This window comes from Arvicanthis niloticus, chromosome 4, assembly GCF_011762505.2.
Source record: "Arvicanthis niloticus isolate mArvNil1 chromosome 4, mArvNil1.pat.X, whole genome shotgun sequence".
NCBI classification, from domain to species: domain Eukaryota; kingdom Metazoa; phylum Chordata; class Mammalia; order Rodentia; family Muridae; genus Arvicanthis; species Arvicanthis niloticus.
In genome coordinates, this window is record NC_047661.1 from 74,911,389 (window position 1) to 74,934,593 (window position 23,205).

At 39.6% G+C, this 23,205-nt stretch overlaps 1 protein-coding gene across 4 annotated transcripts in view; it reads left to right on the forward strand.

Annotated features, from left to right (window-relative positions):
• Arnt (aryl hydrocarbon receptor nuclear translocator) overlaps positions 1-23,205 on the forward strand; it is a 65,066-nt gene that overhangs the window by 7,297 nt on the left and 34,564 nt on the right. For all 4 annotated transcript variants that reach the window (XM_034500873.2, XM_034500876.2, XM_034500874.2 and 1 more), the window contains exons 2-4: positions 8,028-8,136; positions 11,940-11,984; positions 19,928-19,972. In XM_034500873.2, coding sequence (XP_034356764.1) covers positions 8,028-8,136; positions 11,940-11,984; positions 19,928-19,972 — 199 coding nt within the window. The remainder of the gene's footprint in view (positions 1-8,027; positions 8,137-11,939; positions 11,985-19,927; positions 19,973-23,205) is intronic.

Here is a 23,205-nt window from a genome sequence, read left to right on the forward strand (position 1 = left end):
ATTGACAAAGCAAGTAAATTCTATCAGAAGATTCCCTCAGTTCACTGCTCTTTTCATGTATATTTAGTTTTATCATTTTCTGTGAAGGGGGAGTTAGTATTTTCCATTTTTTTCCATGTGGGTTGATATCAGTAAACCTCAAGTTCAAATATGTAGACACATATATGTATATGTGTGTAGACAAATAGTTAAATCAACTTTGGTGTGTCTTTTTGAGACAGGGTCTTACTATGTAGGCTCTTAGCTATCCTGGATCTTGCTATATGGACCAGGCTGGTCTAGAACTTAAATTAGCCTGCTTCTGCCTCCCATGTGCGGATATTAAAGGTATTCATCACCAAACCTAGTAATTTTGTTTTTTAAAGACTTAAATTTATTTTTAATTGTGTGTGTGTGTGTGTGTGTGTGTGTGTGTGTGTGTGTGTGTGAGAGAGAGAGAGAGAACAGGTACAGGTACCCTTGGAAGTCAGAGAGGTCTTAGGTTCCCTGGTGCTGGAGTTACAGATTGAGCTTCCAAGTATAGGGAACAGAAGAAGTCCTGAGTAAATGTGCATTGTTGACATGCATGTGGCCATATTGAGATCTCCAAGGCCACAGACCCGTGGGAAATTGACAAAGCTGTTACCCATATGGCCAGGCTAAAGAGAGCTGACAAAGCTCTTCTGAATCCTTTTATGAGTGTGTGTGTGTGTGTGCTCGTATGTGTATAAATGTGTGTGTGTGTATGTGCGTGTATATGCAAGTGTGGAAGACAGTGGTGAGCACCAGCTGTCTTCACAGATTACTCTTCAGTTTGTTCACCGAGTCTGGCTTCCCCTCATCCTTCTACCTCTATTAACCAAGTCTGGGATTTTATATGTGTGCCACTATAACTGACTTGTATATGACTAAATTCTATTTGGTAATCTTTTGTATTTTAGTATCTGTTTTCAGGAAGAATATTGGTTTGTAACTTTGTATATTTTTTACTGTTTTATTTTGATATCAGACTAATACTAGATTCATCAGTAAAATGAGGCCAGGGGAGGATATCCCATCCAAATACTTTCTGGAAGAGACTATGTGGAGTTGGTGTTAATTTTTTACATGTTTGATTAAATTCATAGTAAAATAATTTGGACCTGGATATTTCTTTCTGGGGTATAGTTATAGCACTATTATATCTATTTTTTTGTTTGTTTTTCCAGACAGGGTTTCTCTGTGTTACCCTGGCTATTCTAAAAATTACTTTGTAGACAAGGCTGGCCTTGAACTCAAGAGATCCACCTTTCTCTACCTCCCCAGTGCCAGGATTAAAGGCGTGCGGTGTCAACCACTGCCTGACTGTTATATTTATTTTTGTATTTAGTCAGTTATAATTGGGCTTTCCTTACTCTTATTGATCTGTCCAAAGAACAAGCTTTTTGTTTCACTGGTTTTTATTGTTTTCCACCTTGAAATTCATTGACTTCTGTTCTTTTTTATTTCTTTCCTTTTGTTTGTTTGCTTTGGGCTTTTTTTGGTTGTTGTTGTTGTTCTAGGCTCTTGAAGTAAAAGCTTAATGATTGATTTGGTTTTGTTTTTTAAGATTTGTGTGTGTGTATGTATGGATGGCGTGTATGTGCATGGCGTGTATGTCTGTGTGTCTGTGTGAATATATGTAGGTGCTCTTGGAACCCTCTAGAACTAGAGTTTCAGTTGACTGTGAGTTATCTGCCATGTGCTAGAGACAGAACTTTGGGCTTTTGGAAGGGCAGGAAGCACTCTTGGCTGGTGAGCCATCTCTCTAGCCCTTTGCTTTGCTGCTTTTGTTTTCTGTGATAGAGCGTAGTGTTGTAAACTGCTTACCAAGTAGAGTTTAGTTGTTTCCTGGAAATTTTGCTATATTTTTGTATTTACATTTTTGTTTATTATGTCTGTCTGTCTGTCTCTCTCCCTCTGTGTGTGTGTGTGTGTGTGTGATGTGCTGGAATGTATGAAGGACAGCTTCTGTGAGTCAGTCAGTCTTCTCCTACCTGGGTTCTAGGGTGGAACAGTCATCAGATTTGCATGGCTGGTACTTTTGACTCTGAGCCACCATGTCAGCTCTGTAGTATATTTTTGTTTTATGTATTTGTGCATATCTGTGTATGTGCTTGGAGTGCAGTGCCCTTAGAGAACAGACAAGGATGTAGGATCCTCTAGAGCAAGAGTTACCTGTGTTTATGAGCAGCCCAACATGGTGCCTTGAAGAACTCTGGAAGAACAGTACTTGTGCTTCACCTGCATTTAGTTAAGCTTGTGACAGTTTTCTTTTGAGACTTTGACTCATTAACTGTGGGTTGTTTTTTTTTTTCATGTTTGTAGAGATTTTCCTATCCTTTTCTGTCTTTCTTTTTTTCCTTTTGGTTGTTGTAGTTGTGTTGACTGTCCTGGAACTTGCTTTGTAGACCAGGGGAGTTGAACTCTGCCTCCTTAGTGCTGGGATTAAAGGTGTGTGCCACCCCACCTGGCTCTAGACTTTTTAAAGTTTGTTTTATGGATCCTCATTTTGTCTGTGTCTTAGCATATTTCAGGGACACATTCTCCAAAAGAATGTCTTTGTTTTGGGTGGGATGTTTCTTTAGGTATTAAACGATTCTAGTGATGATGTTTTCTTCCATTTTTTTAAAAACAGATTTTCTTTTTTTAAAATAAACCTGTTAATTCCTTTTTTTTTAAGGTTTATTTATTTTATGTATATGAGTACACTGTCACTGACTTCAGATACACCAGAAATGGACATCAGATCCCATTACAGATGGTTGTGAGCCACCATGTGGTTGCTGAGAATTGAACTCAGGACCTCTGGAAGAGCAGTCAGTGCTCTTAATTGCTGAGCCACCTCTCCAGCCCTCTAATTGTTCTTTAGTTGTTAAGAGAGGGCTGTTCAAATCTCCAGATACAATTTTTTTCTTTTAGTTGTAACAGATTTTACAACACATTTTGCCCAGTCTTGTTTAGTATGTGTGCAGTGCCGTGATTGGTGGAGGATTCTCACTCTGTAATGTCGTACGGTGTAGGTAAATTTTATTTGCTGTTTTTTTTTTTTAAAGATTTATTTATTTTTATTTATATGGGTACACTGTTGCTTGCTTGCTCGCTCCTTCCTTCCTTTCTTTCTTTCTTTCTTTCTTTTTTAAGGTTTTTGGAGACAGGGTTTCTCTGTGTAGCCCTGGCTGTCCTGGAACTCACTCTGTAGACCAGGCTGGCCTCAAACTCAGAAATCTGCATGCCTGCTTTCTTCAGACACACCAGAAAAGGGCATCAGATCCCAATATAGATGGTTGTAAGCCACCATGTGGTTGCTGGGAATTGAACTTAGGACCTCTGGAAGAGCAGTCAGTGCTCTTAAACGCTGAGCCATCTCTCTAGCCCTTATTTGCTGTTTGATCTGATTTATTTGTATATATAACAATTCCTGTAACCACAATTTTAGGGAAAAAAGCTTGATCTCCCAATGTCCCTTGGCTAGGCTCTCCCAATGTCCCTTGGCTAGGCTCAGTCACCTAACCCAATTAATTGACGACTAATGATGAAACTCATTGTGGTCACATTGGCATAGAAACAGATAGAAGGGTCCTGTGACCCCTAAGTCCTCTTAACTATATTGACTTTAGCTTTAGGTTTAAATAGGACAGTTAGGGCAGCAGGCTAGAGGTTTAGCCAGTCCTGGACACAGGGTCTCATTGTCTCAGGTCCTGCTAGGTGGATGAATTAAATCCTTGCTGGGTGGTAGGACCATTGTGGCTCCTAGAAGATAGTGCCTTCTGGGTGTAGCCTTTTCTTCACAGGTGGGCGAGTGAGTAGCCTAGGCATAGTTTCAGTTCTTTATCTTGTTTTTTCTGTAATCCAAGATGACTCAAGAAGACAGATTAAAGACAGTGACCTAGCTTTGTGTCTTCAGCAGAAGTAAAGGAGATAGACAACCAAAATGAAGGCAGAGATGCCAGCCTTTCATCTTACTTTTAGTAAAGCAAGGGCTCACATTAGTCTTTGCAGTAGTAACTTTTGTCTTATTTAGGGTTTCTGGTGCTTCGATAAAAACACTATATGTGACCAAACAGCTTGGGGAGGAAGGATTTATTTCAGCTTATACTTCCACATCATAGTTCATCACTTAAGGAAGTCCAGGTGGGAACTCAGGCAGGAACCACTAAGGGGTGCAGCTTACTGACTTGTCTCCCATGACTTGCTCCCCTGCTTTCTTATAGCACACAGGACCTCCAGCCCAGGGAGGGCACTACCTATGGTGAACTGCGCCCTGCCACATCAATCACTAAGAAAATGTACCACAGGCTTGCCTGCACACCAGTCTAGTGGAACATTTTCTCAGTTGATGATGTCCCTCTTCCCAGTGACTCCAGCTTTGTCCAGTTGACATGAAGCCATCCAGCATAGCCTCTAAGCCTGTTGCAACCCGACTTTCCTTTGATTAATGTGTATATGATCTTTCTTTCTTTCTCTCTCTCTCTTTTTTTTTTTTTTGAGGCAGAGTTTTATATAACTGAGGATGACTTTGACCTCCCAGCTCTGAGTGCTGGAGTTATAGGGGTGCATCAATACACCAGGGCCTCTTGCATTCTAGGCAAGTATTGTATTGGCTGAGTCATACCCTGAGCCCCATGCTGTGACACAAGGTGGGTCCCTTTAGCAAGTTCTTTTTTTTTTTTTTTTTTTTTTTTTTTTTTTGGTTTTTTTGGGTTTTTTTCGAGACAGGGTTTCTCTGGGTAGTCCTGGCTGTCCTGGAACTCACTTTGTAGACCAGGCTGGCCTCGAACTCAGAAATCCGCCTGCCTCTGCCTCCCAAGTGCTGGGATTAAAGGCATTTGCCACCACCACCTGGCTGCAAGTTCTTGATCTCATGGATAAAAGACTCAAGAGGCTAGAGAGATGGCTAAGTGGTTAAGAGCCTGTGTTACTCTTAACCTGAGCTTGGTTTCAAGTGCCCACATCAGGTGGCTCACAGCTGGCTGTGCAATGCTCTCTTTTGGCATCAGCAGGCAGCTGCAGTCACATGTGCACATATACCCCCCACTACCTCCCACCACAATAAAAATAAATCATTTTTTAAAATGTGCTTAGAAGGGATAGTTTACTAGAATCAGTAAGAAAAGGCAGGGCAGGCAAGCTGGAAATCTCAGTATTGTCAGGAGGAAGGAGATACAAAGAAGAAAAGAAAAGGAAAAAGTCACATCCTTAAATAGACATCTTAGAGGACAGGTGGGCTTACCGAAGAACTGGGGTATTCAAAGCCCATCACCAAACTGTCCTTCCCTCCACGCCAATAGGGCTTTGGTACAAACTTGCTTGTATATTTATGAGACAGTCTCACACTGTAGCCCAGGTTGGCCTAGAATTAGTAGCTGTCTTCCTGAGTGCTACAATTATAGACAAGAAGCTCCACACTTGGATGGAAATACTAATATTACTTGGTTTAGGTTTGTAATCAGTCAAGAGTTGCTCGAGGTGGCCTAGGACTCAGGATATATCTAACATTAGAAAGAATAATAACTAACTGGATGTAGTGTTGTTAGCTTAGTATCTAGTTTTATTAGCTTTGGATCAGGAAGGAATAACAGTTTTGAATGATGTCATTTTACCTTTAAAATGATTTACAAATTTGTTTATGTGAGTTCTTATGTGTATGCACACACATCAGAGGACAACCTTAAATATTGTTCCTTAGAGTAGTTCACCTTGTCATTTGAGACAGAGTCTCTCATTGGCCTTGAGCTTACCAAGGTGGCGGGCTTGTCTACTTGCTTTTACCTCCCAGCTTTTACATCAGTGCTGGGTATCTGAACTCAGGTCCTTAGGCTTTTACGGTAAACACTGCTGTCTGAGATGTCTCTCTAACTCCAGTTTACCTGTTGGCAAAGGCTAGTTTTGGACTAATTTGAAGCTCCTGTCATTGGCTCTTTTTAAATTTTCTTTACATTTTTTTTTTTTTTTTGAGACAGACAGAGAGAGAGAGAGAGAGAGAGAGAGAGAGAGAGAGAGAGAGAGAGAGAGAGAGATTGCTCATCTTGATGAAGGTATAGAGATCAGAGGACAGCTTGCCTGAGGGGCTTCTGTCTTTCCACTGTGTAGGTCATGGGTATCTGACTCAGGTGATCAGGCTCCTGCTCAGGCTTGGCAGCAAGCTCCCACATCTTCTGAGCCATCTTTCTCTTTCTAGCCCTCAAAACCTGAGTTTTAGGAGTTTAATTAAAATGTGTGCTAAATGGTTTTTTTGTATCCTTTTTTGGAATTTTTGCAACTTCTTGATTCTGTAGGTTTATAGTTGTTGTCAAAATTAGAAGTTTCCCCCCTAACTTCTTAGCCCTGCTTTCTTTCTCATCTCTTTCTGTGACTTCTATGACAAAATGTTAGATCTTTTCGCAGTAGCCCAGTGGTATCTGAAGTTCTGGTAGGATTTCTTCTGTTTGTTTTTGCTCCCAATTTGTTTTCTCTTATTTCAGATTAGTTTTTGTTTGATTGTTTGTTGTTTGTGTCTCTGGTGCTCTGGCTCATTTTTATTGATGTCCTAGATCTATTGATAAGACCATATGACATTTTTATTTGAATTACACGTATTTCTATACACATATATACAGTTCCTACTTTCTCCCCTCCCATCTACACTTGGCTTCCTCGTCTTGTTGAGATGGTCTTGCTGTGCTGGCTTCAAATTAGCTAGAGAGCGTAGGTTGACCTCAAACATGGAGTCCCTTTGCCTGTCTCTCTAGTGTAAACATAGGGATGTGCCATCATGCCTGGCTCACTTAAGGTGTTTATTCCAGAACTTTTCATTTTTTTTCCATATTCTATGTCTTTTATTTGCTAAGACTATTTAACATTTGTTTCAAATGTTCTTTTAATTGCTTGCTGAAGAATTTTTATCAGGCCTACTTGCAAAACTTTTGTTAGATAGTTCTAACATCTGCATTGTCTTAATGATGGCATCTATTAGCTGATACTCCCCCCCACACCATTCTGTTGAGACCAGTGATTTTTTAAAAATTAAAACCTTGTATTTAAAATTACCTGTTCTGAATGTGTAATTTTTCTAATATATGATTAAGCCATAGCTTAAACATTTTTTTCTTCTCTCTCTCCTCCTCTCTCCTCCTCTCCTCTCCTCTCCTCTCCTCTCCTCTCCTCTCCTCTCCTCTCCTCTCCTCTCCTCTCCTCTCCTCTCCTCTCCTCTCCTCTCCTCTCCTCTCCTCTCCTCTCCTCTCCTCTTCTTTCTTTCTTTCTTTCTTTCTTTCTTTCTTTCTTCAAGACAGGGCTTCTCTGTATAGCCCTCTGACTGTCCTGGAATTTGATCTAAAGACCAGGCTAACCTGGAACTCAGGGATCTGCCTCTCTTTGTCCCCCAAGTACTAGAATTAAAGCCACACTTGGGTTTTATGGGTTTTTTAAATTTAATTTCATGTGGCCTGGGGTGGCTCCAAATCCACTTTGTATAGTAAGACGACTTTTGAACTCTTTGTTTTGTTTTGTATTTTTTGAGACAGGGTTTCTCTGTGTAATTCTGGCTGTCCTGGAACTCCACCTGTACACCAGACTGGCCTTGAACTCTGAGATCTGCCTGCTTTTGGCTCCTGCTGGGATTAAAGGCATACACCACTATTGCTGACTTTGAACTCCTGATTTTCCTCTCTCCAATCTTCCAAGTAGTGGAATCACAGATGTTTGCCACAGGCTTGGCTTGAACTCTTTCTTTCTTTCTTTCTCTCTTTCTCTCTTTCTCTCTTTCTCTCTTTCTCTCTCTCTCTCTCTCTTTCTTTCTTTCTTTCTTTCTTTCTTTACTATTTAAGTTATATTTATTTACTTGTGAACAAGGCTGTGGGATCTCAGTGCATGTGTGAAGGTCATAGGCTGATTTACCAGTCAGTTCTCTCTACGATGTGGGTTTTAAGTATTGAATTAAGGTCATCAGAGTTGGCAGCAAGGGTTCTTGATGACCCCTGGTGTGAGTATTTCTTTTAGCCAGCATTATGACATTGATCGTTGAGGATATTGACGATATTCTTTTCTGACAGAAATGACATCAGATGTACCATCACTTGGTCCCAGCATTGCTTCTGGAAACCCTGGACCTGGGATTCAAGGTGGAGGAGCTGTACAGAGGGCTATTAAGCGACGGTCAGGGTAAGTTTGAATATATATCATCCGTGTTTCTCTCCTACCATCAACTTGATTGAGTTAGTTGCTGTTGGTTCTTGTTTATTCCTGACTACACTTTAATTGATTACTTACTACACTGCTGTCATATAACTAACTCTAGTCCCTGGATTATTCCTTATGCAGGCTCAATATTTTAAGTAAATTTCTTTAAAATTTTTTTTGAGCCGGGCAGTGGTGGCGCATGCCTTTAATCACTTGGGAGGCAGAGGCAGGCGGATTTCTGAGTTCCAGGACAGCCAGGGCTACACAGAGAAACCCTGTTGAAAAACAACAACAACAACAAAATTTTTTTTTTTGTATAATTTAAGTATAAATATAGCTGTAAAGAAAAAAAATGAGGACTGGAGAGATGGCTCAGTGGTTAAAAGCACTGACTGCTCTTCCAGAGATCCTGAGTTCAATTCCCAGCACCCACATGGTGGCTCACAACCATCTGTAATAGAATCAGATGCCGTCTTCTGGTGTGTCTGAAGACAGCTACAGTGTATTCATATACATAAATAAATGAATAAATCTTAAAAATCAAAAAGAAAATATGAAATGGTCACACCTATTATTTATCACTCTACTCTCATCTGACTTCACTCACAGTACCTGTATTTCACATAGAGTGCTGGCTTTTATTACTTACATCATTTTCATATATCTCACATAAAAGTTTCTACACAGGTTAAAAATTGTTTTACAATATCTTTATTGATAAGCCTATTTTTGTTTTTTTGTTTTTAAAACAAAACCAGAATTTTCTGGAAGGTAAAGGGACTATGGCAAGGAAGGATTTCACTGTTGTTTAAAAAAAAAACAAAAAAAAAACTGTTGGCTTTCTTTAAGCTCTCTGTGTCTGCATTTTCAAAATCATTTTGTTAATTTTTTAAAAAAATTTTTAATACTTTCTTTGACTTGGAATGCACAGTTCATTTAATTTCAAAAGTATTTATTGAAGTACCAAATTTGAATGTATGTATATTAAGTGTGTAATAGGCCTTAAAGATAGATAGCAAAAGTTCCCAAAGTTTTGGTAGTCATTATATTTATATGTAAATATACAAGACAGAATACTACAAAAGTGATACTAAGTCCTAGAGCTGAGTCAGGATGGAGACTGAGGCCATCCTGAGTTACATACTGATACTCTATCTCAAAACTAAAAACAAAGTAACTAATTTTATTTTATTTTTTGGGTTTTTCAAGACAGCGTTTCTCTGTGTAGCCCTGGCTGTCCTGGAACTCACTCTGTAGACCAGGCTGGCCTCGAACTCAGAAATCTGCCTGCCTCTGCCTCCCAAGTGCTGGGATTAAAGAGGTGTGCCACCACCGCCCTGCCACCCCGCAAAATATATTTTTTAAGTGTATAGAAGCACTGCTTTTGAATGGTAAAGATTGGGAAAAGTTTTTAAGAGAAGTTTGCTTTAGGGCAGTGATTTTCAATCTTAATGCTGTAACCCTTTAACATAGTTCCTCATGTTGAGGTGACTCCAACCATAAAATTATTTCAACTTAATAACTGTAATTTTGCTACTGTTATGAATTGTAGTAATGTAGGATATCAGATATGCAACTCCCAAAGGGTGGTGACTCACAGGTTGAGAGCAGCTGCTTTAGGGCCTGTGAGGTGGCTCATTGTGAGCCTAGTTCCCTTTGGTTGGTCCCCAGAACCCACAGACAGCTAGAAGAAGAAAACTAACTCTACCAAATTGTCCTCTGACATGAGTGTGGTATCTGTATGCACACACACTAAAGCACACACAAATATTAAACCCAAAAAAGAGCAACCACATGGTGGCTCATGACCATTTGTAATACGATATGGTGTCCTCTTCTGGCTTGCAGGCATGCATGCAAACATACTGCTGGAATAGCAGCCAACCCTCTTAATCTCTGAGCCCAAAGGGTACACACTATTCCAGAGAACCTGAATTCAGTTCCTAGCACCCATTATGGTGACTCACAACCATCTGTGATCTAATTCTAGGGGATCTAACACTCTTTTTCCAGACTCTGGGTACCTGTACTCACATGTGCATATATCCCCATACAGACACATAATAAAATTAAATCTTTTTAAAAATCATAAAAGATGCTCTCTTCAATATTAAAAACACATTTTAAAAAGTGTTTGCTTTTTTGTTTTGTAACAAAGTCTATTTAATTTGAATTTTGTTATTTTGACATAGCTTTCTTGTAGACTCAGGTGGCCTGCACTTCTGTTCTTGGTTCCACTTCCCAAATGCTTGGAAACAAAAACATGTGACCACCACACCTAGTTTGAGACAGTCCTGTGTAGCCATGTTGGTAATTTAGTATGTACACAAAGCTGGCCCCATTCATGATTCTTCTGCCTTTGCTTCCTGTGTTTCAGGACGACAATCAGTGCCACTACATCTGAGTGTGGTGGCACATATCTTTAATGTCAGCACCTGAGAGACAAAGGCAGTGAGTTCGAGGGCAGCTGGGTGTACATAGTGGTTTCCTGGACAGTCAGAGCTATGTAGAAAGACCCTGTCTCAAAAAACCAAATCCAACCACATTCTCACTTATTATAGATATTAACGTTTGTTTGTTTGTTTATTTATTCACTCTCTGTGTTTGTGTAGGTTAGAAAACAAATTGTGGGAAATCTTTCTTCACTGTTTGGGTCCCAGAGATCCAATTTATGCCTGTAGGCTTGGTGGCTAGTTTTTTAATCTGCTGAGCTATCTCTCTGGCCTTTTGTTTTATATTTGCAATTGTTTGAGCTAAAAAGCTCCCTGAAGGTATGTTTTATTTTTACCACATGTCCCACAGTATTTTGTGTGGCATGTGATCTTGCTTTCTTGCTTTCTTCTCTCTTTGACAGGATTTGGCTATGTAGCTTAAGCTGGCCTTGGATTTACCATCCTTTTGCTTCTACTTGATGAGTACTTTGAGCTAAAGGTATGTGCCACCAAGGCTGGCCACTTAGCACAGTGACTTGAATATAGTGTATATTTTATTTTTAGACTAACAACTTTTTGTGTCTTCTTTCCTCTATGTAATATTGCTTTGAAAGATGTTTCAGAAAATTGATAACAAGGCTTAGATTAGACCATAAAAATGAAAAATAGATTTCAGGAATTTTCTTTTTTTTTTTTCAGGCAGGGTCTCAAGTAGCTCAGCCTAACCTTGAACTCAGTGGTATAATCAAGGTTGACCTTGATCTCCTGATTATCCTGTTGCCACTTCCCGTGTGACAGGGTTACAGCTGTGTAGGTTTGCACCACCATGTACAGTTCTATGCTGTACTGGAGACTGAACTAGGGCTTCATGCTTTCTTCAGCAGAGCTACATTCTTAGACCCTTGGAGCTATTTATCTTTGTGTCTCTTCCTGGTTATAGTACTTGCCTAGTGTATGCAAATCCCTGGTGGAGGGGGGATCAGTTTTGCTGCTACTGCTGCTGCTCCCTCACTTCTTCATTTTGTTTCTTGAAACAGGTTCTAATTATGTAGCTAAGGCTAACCTAGAATTCATTATGTATCAGAGGGTAGCCTTGAGCTCTGTCCTCATCAGTCTCTGGATGGTGGGGTTATATATAAGCATGTGCCACGCTGGCTCTTTTATTGCCTAACTTTTTTGCCCAGTTACGAACTATGAAAAACATGTATTATAGACACGTTTTTGTTTTGCTTCTGCCCACTTCTTTTCCTTCTATTTAGGTGAGTACATAGGCATCTTTTGTTAATATGTTTTACTGTCTTATGATTCTATATTATCAATAGACTTAGAATATTTTTTGTTGCCTTTCCCTAGGCTGGATTTTGATGATGAAGGAGAAGTGAACAGTAAATTTTTGAGGTAAGATTTTTGATTTTTTTAGACACTTCTGATCAGTGGGGTGGAGGACTGGTTGGCTGGCTCAATGGGTAACAGCACTTCTGCCAAGCATGATGATCTGACTTTGATACCAAAACTAATTGCTGAAGGAGAGAACTGACTGCTGTGAACAGTCCTGTGACCTCCACATTCTGGCTGTGGCATGGACACCTATCACCCTAACAAGTAACTAAATGACAAAACTATTTTCAAATCACCTGCTGGGAATGTAACTTGGTAGGATGCTTGTCTCCTATGCTTTGGGTTCAATCCATAGTACCAGAAAGGTTATTGTATGTTTATACTTCTGGCTTATAATATTTTTGTTGATTGTCCTAAGGAATATGCTTCATCCTAAAACTATGTTTTCTTACATCATAAGATGGTTTCAGGCATTTTATTACTTTTAGAGATAGTACCTCAGAGAAGTGGACACAGAAAATTTAAAAAGACCTTTCTTAGCCAGTCATATGTTTATTCATGGCTTAAGAAAAATGGCATACTGGTGAAAGAAAATTTTGAAATAGGCCCAAACTAATAAAATAACAGGGCCCTGTGATTCCTTTTCCTAACCTAAATAGTTAAAAATGCCTGTCAGCAGGTTTGGGCCCAGTTAATTAGTTACAGAAAATATAGAGTTATAAGACCAAGGACGAAGGCCTGTTGAGCCTCCCAAGGACTTGGCCAGACACATAGATAAAAAGTATACAAGGACATCCTTAGAAGAACAGAGATATGTCCAAATGAGTAATAGGCCATCTGGTGTTCCTCCAGACCCTTTCCCCCTCCCCTTGAGGTCTTCTCAAGGTCCAAGAAACTGCAATTAACTAGATACTATACTAACTTAGACTGGTACAGTCTACTGATGTAAAACAACCAATCGTGTGTACCCACGTAAAAATCTCCCAATTCCCCCACCCCTTGACTATATAAGTCCTAATTCTTAGAACCTCGAGGTCAGTCCCTCTATCCCCTATGTGAGATATGGAGATATGGACTGGCCCAGAGCTCTGATATTACACTGCCTCATGTGTTTACATCAAGTTGGTCTCTTGTGAGTTTTTTGGGTGGGCGCCGTCCTGAGACTTGAGTGAGAATCCCCCTTTGAGTCCTTTCACTGGGAAGATTGCTCAGTGTTTAAGACCTTGGTGTTGCAAATCTAAGGATAATAACAGTTCAGATCCCCAAATCACACATAAATTCTGAGTGGGCACAGCAGCCTGCTTCCAGTCTTGGAAAGTGGAGGCAGGAGAACAAGCTAGCATGGAGAATAATTTTATCTGCTACCTGTGAATTTGATTGAGAAATCCTGTCTAATTGAATAAAGCAGTAGAGTGATAGAGAAGGATTTCTGACATTAATCTTGGCCCTCTACCTGTATGTGCACCACTCACATGTACATGTACCCACATGAGCAGCGTGTGTATTCTTGTCCTAAGTCACTGTTGTAGAGGGCTACAGAAGGACATAGATGTTAGAAGGTATAATTTAATAATGTTCTACTCATGTCATGCTGCAGTATCTGTTGATTCCTTTTTTAGGTAGCAGGAAGTAGAGGTTTTGTATGTATAAATGGTGATGGTTGGGTAGGGTCTCATGTAATCCAGGCCTGCCTCAAACTTTATATAGCCTAAGATGATATGGTGGTTGAATGAGAGTGTTCACCATAGGGTTGTATGTTTGAGTACTTGCTCCCCAATTGGTAGAACTTTCTGCGAAGTGTTAGATGTGGCCTTGTTGGAGGAGACTGGGGCTTTCTCTGAGGTTTTAAAAGGTTCATACTACCAGGCAGTGGTGGCGCACACCTTTAATCATAGCACTTGGGAGGCAAAGGCAGGCGGATTTCTGAGTTCGAGGCCAGCCTGGTCTACAGAGTGAGTTCCAGGACAGCCAGGGCTACACAGAGAAACCCTGTCTTGGAAAAAAAAAAAGAGAAAGAGAAAGAAAGAAAAAGATTCACACTATCCCTAGTGTGTTCTTTGCCTCTTGTTTGTGGAACAAAATATGTGCTCTCAGCTATTCTGCCACCATGTCTTTTCCTTCCCATTGGATGGATGTCTTTAGGACTACCTGCCCAGGGGAGGTAGTGAGATGGACCTTCCTCATCAATCATTAATCAAAAAAAAAAAATAAAATAAAATAAATAAAAATTACACTGGTTTGCCCACAGGCCAATCTGATAGAGACATTGTCTCAGTTGAGATTCCCTCTTCTCAGATATGTCTAGGTTTGTGTCAGATTGACAGAAACTAACCAGTATAGCAATTAAAAGCAATTCTTCTGGATATTTAGTGGATCTTAATAAATATGAAGAAGGAAAAAGATTTCACTTTTTGGCACTAGGCAGACTTTTATTATTACTGCTGGATTTATGTATTTTTATCTTAAGTGTCTGGATGTTTTACCTGAAAGTGTGTTGGCTTCCTACATGCATATCAATCCTGGCAGAGGCCAGAAGAGAGTGTTGAGTCCTCTAGAACTAGAGTTATAGATGGTTATGGACTACCATTTGCATGTTGGTGTTATGGAGTATCCTCCAGAGAATGCTTGGACATGGATTTGATCCAATAGAAAGTCTATTAGCCTGCCAGCAACTATACTGGTGTTTGGGATCCCAGTGTAGCACCGAGCCTTTCTCAGGGTGAGCTTTTAAACACAAAAGTATGTTCTGGGTTGTTGACATACTTCAGTTAACAAGAACAGTTAGCTAGAAGCAGAACTGCAGAAGCCAAAAAGTAAGGTTAATACATTTAGAGACTTTCCCAGAACTGTAGACTTTGGATTAGGCCTTTGTTTTAGTTTTGGCAGGTAGTGCTGTATACAAGCCTCACAACCTGAATGGCTCTTCTATCAAGGAATCGATTGTGCTAAGGTTTGGGGGCCTAATAAGGTCTGGGGCTGTGTTAATACTGGGAACTGACCCCAGCTCCTCTGCAAAAGCAGCAACTGCTCTTAATAACTGAGCCATTTCTCCAGCACTAAAATAGCATTTTTTTTTCACACAGCTCTATGGGGAATGCCTTCATTAGAGAATTCTTGATTGTAGTCACATGCTGTTACTGGAACTATGTTGTATGTGTGAATGCTACAGAGGTAACTAGACTACTTGTCACTGTCAAATAATTTTGACCTTGAGTTACTACTTCCACAAAATCAAGTATTCATAAGTTTTGTGACATTTTGGTGCTTAGCAGACCACTATATGATTGTGGTCTCATACAATTATAATGGTAGTTATAAAAGTCTTATTACCTAGTGACATAGCTATTACAACTTGAGTATGCAAAGAATTCATCATTCATGTTTATGATGATGTACAAATAATAATGTTGACATGATGGTGTTGCTAGTTGTATTTAAATGTAGCATATATGTATACAGTTAATAGCACTTGATTATAAAAATCACTATGTATTTATTATGTTTGAGTGTTTATTCCATTTTGCACTGTTAGTAATGAAGCACAGGACGTACTGAATGCTGGGGAAGCACTGTACCATTGAGTTATCCCTAGCTCCTAGTATTATTTTAGAGTGTGCCCCCTTCTTATTGAATGACAGAGTTTACTGTAAAACATTGTATCATTGAATTGCTGGTTTTGTGAAACTTAATTCCTAATGTTGTTTTTGTTTGTCCTGAAAAGGTAAAATGTAGAATTGGGAAAAAAATACTTGCAAATCATGGATCTTAGCAGCAGTTGATAACTAGAATATGTAATAAACTACAACTCTGATACAACCTTTGAAAAGTGGTTTAATATTTAAAATGAAGAATTGTGGGAATTAGAGAGATGGCTCAGCTGTTAAAAGTGCATGCTGCTCTTCGAGAGAACTAGAGTTTGGTTCCAGAACCCACATTAGGCAACGTACAGTCGCCTATAACTACAGCCCCGAAGGATCCAGTGCCCTCTTTTGGCTTCCACAGCCTCCCAAGCATGGCAAAGCGCACACACACAAATAGAAATAAATGTTTATTTATTTTAAGTAGAATTTGGTACAATTTAATACAATGTCTAGAAGGCATGAAACTCTGGGTTCACTTCCCAGCACTGTATAAATCAGGCATGTACAACCCTGGGGAGACTTAATCAGGAAGATGATAGGCTCAGGTGTGGGGTCACCCTGCATTATTATAGCCAGATCTTGTCTATACAGGATTAAAAAAACAAAACACCCAACCAAGTATGGTATGGTGGTAGGTACCTGTAATTCCAGCACATGTATGGAGGCCAGAGAAAACTTGCAGGACTAGGTGTATCCCTACCACCACTACCACTATGTAGGTTCTGGGAACTCGAATCAGCAGGCTTGGCAGCGAATTTTTTTTTTTTTTAATTTAAATATCTCACTATCTCCATTTTATTTGACAGGAGTCAACTTCGTAATTCAGTCAAGCCTGGAAATCATTGTGTAGTCCAGGCTTTTTACACAAACTTATTGAGAGTCTCTTTTCTCAGTGGTGCTACTGGGGGCTCAAGCCACCACACCCTCGCTTTTTGTTGTTGTTGTTGTAAATAGGTCTGGCTCTGTAGCTTTGGCGGGCCTGAAACTTCCACAGGTCTGCCCATCTCTGCTTTACAATTCTGGATCTAGCTGGGTGGTGGTGGAGCACGCCTTTAGTCCCAGCACTTGGGAGGCAGAGGCAGGTGGATTTCTGAGTTTGATGCCAGCCTGGTCTACAGAGTGAGTTCTAGGACAGCCAGGGTTACACAGAGAAGCCCTGTCTCAAAAAACAAAAACAAAAAACAAAAAACAAAAAAACCCAAATACTGACACAGTATTTGTTTTTCAGATTCTTTCTAATCTGAATAATCAGTAGACTAGAGCATTGAGGCATTTTATGACTACTTTGAGTTAAGGTTTATTTCTTCATGAGCTGCCTCTCTTGTTGGGAGGACAGTAATCAGCTAAACAGATGAGATTACTTCAGTAGGACAGGGATATTCAGACTACTGCTATGTAACTGAGGGCCAATATTGGACTGAGGTTTTCAAGGCCTTTGGGGAGGACACATTTCATCTTTAGGCTGAAGTGGTGAAAAGGAAGTGAGATGGGATGTCAGCTAGAGAGGCTTCCTAGAAAAGGAAAGGGAAATACAAAGACCTGGAAGCAAAATGGGAGGAATGTAGCTATTAGGAATATAAAATCCTTGCTTGTAGGCTAGTTAGGATAGTAGGAATCCCACAGAAGGCAGTAGCCAGGAGCTTTGAAAACTTGGTGAACTTGTTTTCAGTAGAAGAGTTAAGAAGGAGTCTTGTTTTAATTTAATGTGTGCATTTGTTTGTTTTACATCAAACGTAGATTACTTTCAAAGTTGGTAAAAGCAAGTTTTAAAGTGAAAGGGGAAAAATGCCAAAAGACATGGATAGACATTTCTCCAAAGAAAAGATACAAATAGCCAAGAAACATATGAAGGGTCAACATTGCTAATCATTGGGAGATATGTAGGAGATATACAATTCAAAGCTATACTGACAGAACATTTTACATCTGTCCAAAGACCACTATCAAAACCAGAACAAAATAGGAGCTAAGTCTGGAGGCTGATATTCACCAGTCTTTTGTGGGTAGGCGGAACCCAGGGCTGCACAGTGAGATGCTGTCTCAGAAAGACACAAGCAACCCCCCCAGAAATAACAAAATTGATAGAGAAGTGGAGGAATTGGAACAGTTGTACACTGTGGTCATGTAAAATGGTGCAGTCACAATGGAAGATAATATGGTGCTGCTTTAAAAGTTAAAACCATTGTTAGAGCTCAGGGTCACTTGCCTCACAGGCTCAAAAGGTTAGATTCCTCATACTAAAAATTTGTATATTAGCTTTTTTTGGTAAGACTTTTTAAATTTTTATTTTATTTTATTTTGGTTTTTCGAGACAGAGTTTCTCTGTGTAGCCCTGGCTGTCCTGGAACTCACTCTGTAGACCAGGCTGGCCTCGAACTCAGAAATCCGCCTGCCTCTGCCTCCCAAGTGCTAGGACTAAAGGCATGCGCCACCACTGCCTGGCGTTAAATTTTTATTTTTATATGTATGTTTTGCTTACATATGTATATTGCACAATGTGTATGCCTGGTTCCTAGAACTGGAGTTACAGATAACTGTAAACTGCCAGATGAGTTCTGAGAACTGAACATGGGTTCTCTGCAAGAACAACAAATGCTCTTAATTATTGAGCCATCTCTCTAGCCCCTAAATTAATTCGTTTTGAGCTAGGTATGGTGGCATATACATATAATCCCAGTACTTAAAAGGCTGATGTAAAAGGATCGCTGTGAGTTCAAATCAAACCTGAGCTGCTCTCAAAAAATAGACACAGATAAGTAAAGCATAGAATGCTGTTGAGATGGCTCAGTGGGTAAGGATGCTTGCTGTTCAGCTTGATGATCTCTGGAACCCACTTTTCGAAAGAAGAGAGTTGTTCTTGGAAGTTGTCCTCTGGGCTGGAGAGGTGGCTTAGCAGTTAAGAGCACTGACTGCTCTTCCAGAGGTCCTGAGTTCAATTCCCAGCAACCACATGGTGGCTCACAACCATCTGTAATGAGATCTAATGCCCTCTTCTGGTGTGTCTGAAGGCAGCCACAGTGTACTCATAAAAAATAAAATAAATAAATTGATCTTTAAAAAATAAAAAAAGTTGTTCTTCGCCTCCATATCTGTCCTGTGGCTGCAAGCACAAGTTTGGTTTAGATGGCCTGAAACTTGCTCTATAGACCTTGCTGACCTCCAACTTGTGATCCTCTTTGAACTTGCATCCTGTATGCAGGGGTTCAGTTGTGTGCCATTTTATATTTTTATACATGTATATAAGGCATTATATACCCCACCCCTTACCCTGGGACATTCCCTTCTCACTAGTCCCCTTCCTCTTCCCATCTAGTTCTCTTGTACTTTCATGACTTTTTTTGGAGTGGGACCTCATTTAGAGTTGCTTACCAGTAGTATGTGTGAGCAATTACTTACAGGAACATGTACATTTTCCTTGGCTACACCACTGAAGAAAATCTCTCCCAGCAACTGCTAACCGCTTATAGATCCTCAAGGAGAGGTCTGTGGCTTTGTGAACTCCTCCCCTCCTCTGTGCTAGGATGTTTCTGCAGTCATATCTATGGTGAATTCAAGAATGCATTGTTCATGTCATTTCAGAAGGCAGTGTTCCCCAACAGTCTGCCTTTCTGTTAACTCAGATTGTTTCTTTCCCCTCTTGCCAATGGTCCCTGACCCTTGGAGGCGTTGGCTATCTCTTTGCCATCCCTCACCCCCTGAGGAGTCTTGCTATGTTGCTCAGACCAGCCTTCTACACCTGGTTCAAATGTTCTTTTCTCTCAGCTGCCTAAGTATCTAGGCCAAAAGAACTGCAAGCACATGCTACCACACCCAGCTTAGAGCAGGATCTTAAGGAGTTAAATACCCATATTTATGATCCTTTTTTTCACAGAAGAATGAACACAGGAAAAATATACCCATCTACTGTTCTATGGGTTGTTTTTTTTTTTTTAAGCTACAATTAAAAAACAAACTGAGCCAGGCATAGTGATTAACACCTGTAATCTTAGCACTTGGGAGGCAGAGGCAAAGGGTCTGCAAGTTCAGAGTGAGTGCCAGGCTAGCCAGTGCTACATAGCTGACCCCATCTCAAAAAACCAACCCCCCAAAACAAATAAAACACCAAGTATACTCCCAACTTTAGGGCAGTCATGAGACATTCATGTTTTCATCACATCATCTTTTTGTGTGTGATAACTGAGAAATCATAGTTATCAGCTCTTAATGTTCTTTCAGATGCTGTTAGTGTCCGTTGCTTTGGGATGCTTGTCCATTATCTTTTTCCTGTTGAATAGTTTTACTTCTTTCTAGCTTTTATTTTAGAGCAGAGTAGGTATAAGTACAAGGGTTTAAATTAATCTTTTGCCTGCTCTTTCTTTTCAGATGTGATGATGAACAGATGTATAATGACAAAGAACGGTTTGCCAGGTAATGTGCTAGAGTGTTTGTCCTGGTGATGGGGTCAAGCAGTCTAAAGGTGGGATTTAAATTTAACCTAGGTGAGAGTGAATTTCTCTGTTTAGTTTCCTTCCTCTTCTGAACAGTGTTGAAACAGCCTATAATTTATGTATGTTCAGTTGACTTGAAGCTAGTGGTATATTTTTAACATAATGCTTCTCTCATGTATGCAAGTTCTGGTAGTGTGTATATTGTATCAGGAGCACAAACTGTAGGCTTTTGGGTATATCTTATTATATTGGTACAAATACAGAAGAATTTTTTTAATAGAAAATGGTTTTATTCATTTAAATGAGTTTTTATTCTGGATACCAAACTTAAATTTGTTTAAATAACTGCCAGAAGATTATGAAATACACTAATTTTACTTTTTATTAAAGAGTAATCATTCTCAACTCATATACTGGTTTTACTTCTAGGAAATTCTTGCTGTAAGTTACTCTTTAAAAAAGAGGGGAGGGTGTCATGGGGCTGGAGAGATGGCTCTATGGGTAAGAGTGCTGTTGCTCCCGTAGAGGACCTGAATTTGGTTTCTAGCATGCACATGGTGGCTCACGACCTCTTGTAACTCCAACTCCAGGGAGCCTGACATCCTCTTTTGGCTTCTTTTGACATCTACATGTACATGATCATACATATGTACAGATGTACACGTATACACATGCATATATATATATATATATACACACACACACACACACACACATACATACATACATACATACATACTTGGGGAGCCAAGATGTTGGGTTCCAAGTATAAGCCTGTGCCCCGACCACTCTTCTCATTACCTTCAGCCCAACTGAGTGTGACATATCTCTGGAGAGAGACCCGAAAGGCACAAGTAGAAGGCTTAAGCATTAGGGCAAAGTACAAAGGAAGTGTTGCTTCAGTACAATGGCCCCAAACACCAAATGCACAGTAAAGACTCTGTCTTGATTCACTGGATTTACGCAGGATCAACAAATGTTTATCCTAATTCCAAACAACAAATCAACAAATGTTTATCCTAATACCACTCCCAAGAATTTACTAATTTTTTAGGAGCTGTGTTGTTATTTTGGCCCCTCATCTTCTTTTATTATGTTTTCAAAATAGCTAGGGACAGAAAGGAAAGGAAAATTGAACATTTAACCTCTCTTATTAATTTTGGCAAGGGACTTTTATTCCCATATAAATAAATCTACTAATCACTGGAAATAAGTAAATAAATCAATACTTTCAGCTCAAATCCTGAAAGTTTTTCCCTTACACACACACACACACGACACTCATGTGCCTGTACTTATATATGTGCATCATATAGACACACTTAATGATAATCAATAATTTAGAAAATACTGAATTTTTGGTTGGGGAGATGGCTCAGGATTTAAAGTGTTTAACCCCAGAATCCACATAAAATCTTGATATATCCCAAGAGTCTGTGGTCCTAGTGCATCCTTATTGGGAGATATAAGAGAGAGACAGGGAATAGTCACAGACTCATGGCTCAGCTAACTTGTTGTATGAAGCAGTGAACAATAAGAGTGAATCTATCTCAGACAAAGTGGGAGGCATAGACCAACAACTGAGGTTGTCCTTTAACCCTCCCATGTGTGTGCATATACACACACACAAAATTGAGCTTGTAATCACCTCAAAAATGAATAACTTTATTTTTAAGTGTTGTATTTAATTGATTACTTTAAAAATGGTGTATTTTAGAGGCAGGTGGATTTCTGAGTTCGAGGCCAGCCTGGTCTACAGAGAAACGCTGTCTCGAAAAAACAAAAAAAAAAAGTATTCTATTTTTAATTATTTGTGTCTGTATAGATTATATCATCTTTATAGATAAATGGGTATATACATAGGAATTTGGATGCCAAAAGAAGAAATCAGGCTCCTGGAAGAGCAGCAAGCACACTTACCCTCTGAGCTGTTTTTATAGCCCAATGAATACTTACTTAAGGTTTTATTACATTGGTAATAAAAGAGTACTAATTGATTGATTGATTGAGTGAGTGAGTGAGTGAGTGAGTATGTGTGTTTTCGACATTCCACATGTTGAGCTCAAAGGACAGCTTCTGGGAGTAGATTATTGCTTTCCACCCATGAGTCCCAGTGATGAAACTAGGCTTAGCAGCAGCACCTTACTCATTAAGCCTGTCTGCTGGTTCTTTTGTGAGTACTTATTAACAGTATTTATTCACTGCTGAGTCTGCCTGACTGGGATCTACTTTGAGGACCACTGATCTAGAGAACCAAGAAATATCAGGAAGAGTAGTTTTCTTTTAGACAGAGTGTTGGCAGTATATAGGGTTGATTGAAAAGAATAGATAGGTAAGTAGTAGGTAAGTAATAGGTAGAAAGGGAGGGTAGACAGAGTCTTAAACGATTAGGACAGCTGTGAAACCATGAGTGTTTGGGCCCAGGAATATGGCCATGGTACTAGCAAACTAAAAAACCAGGGAGTTTTTCAAGAGCAGTTTATCAAAACTTTTTGAAATAAATGAAACCTTAAGGATGCAATAATCTCTAAAGCAAAAATGAATAATTATTGATTTTTGGGTTATAATCTTTCAGATTCTATTAAAAAGTCTAGCTATAAAACTGGATGTGATAGTATACACTTGTAATCTCAATGCTATGGAAGTGGAGGCAAGATATTAGAAATCCTAGGTTAGGGACTAGAGAGATGGCTCAGCAGTTAAGAGCACTGACCTGGGTTCAATTCCCAGCACTCATCTGGTGGCTCACAACCATATATGATTTAATTCTGGGTAGATCCAGTGCCCTCTTTTCGCCTCTTTGGGCTTGCATGCACATACATACATACAAGCAAAAATACTTGTATGCATAAAAATGAAAATAGGTAAATCTTTATTTTTTAAGTTATTTGGCAGCAGGGCAGTGATGGCACACACTTTTAATCCCACCATTTGGGAGGCAGAGAGAGGCAGAGGCGGTAGAAAGATATCTGTGAATTTGAGGCCAGCCTGGTCTATAGAGTGAGTTCCAGGACTACATAGAGAAACTCTGTTTTGAAAAACAAAAAGTTATTTGGCTATGTAGTTCAAGACCAGCCTTGGCTACATGAGATCCCAAAAAACGAAGATCAGATCATCACTAGGACAGGTACAGGTCCAGTCCTCAGTCTCTTGACTGAAAGTCTAGAAAGGCATAAAACACAGCCTGGAGTATTTAATCTGTGTGTGTCCTAT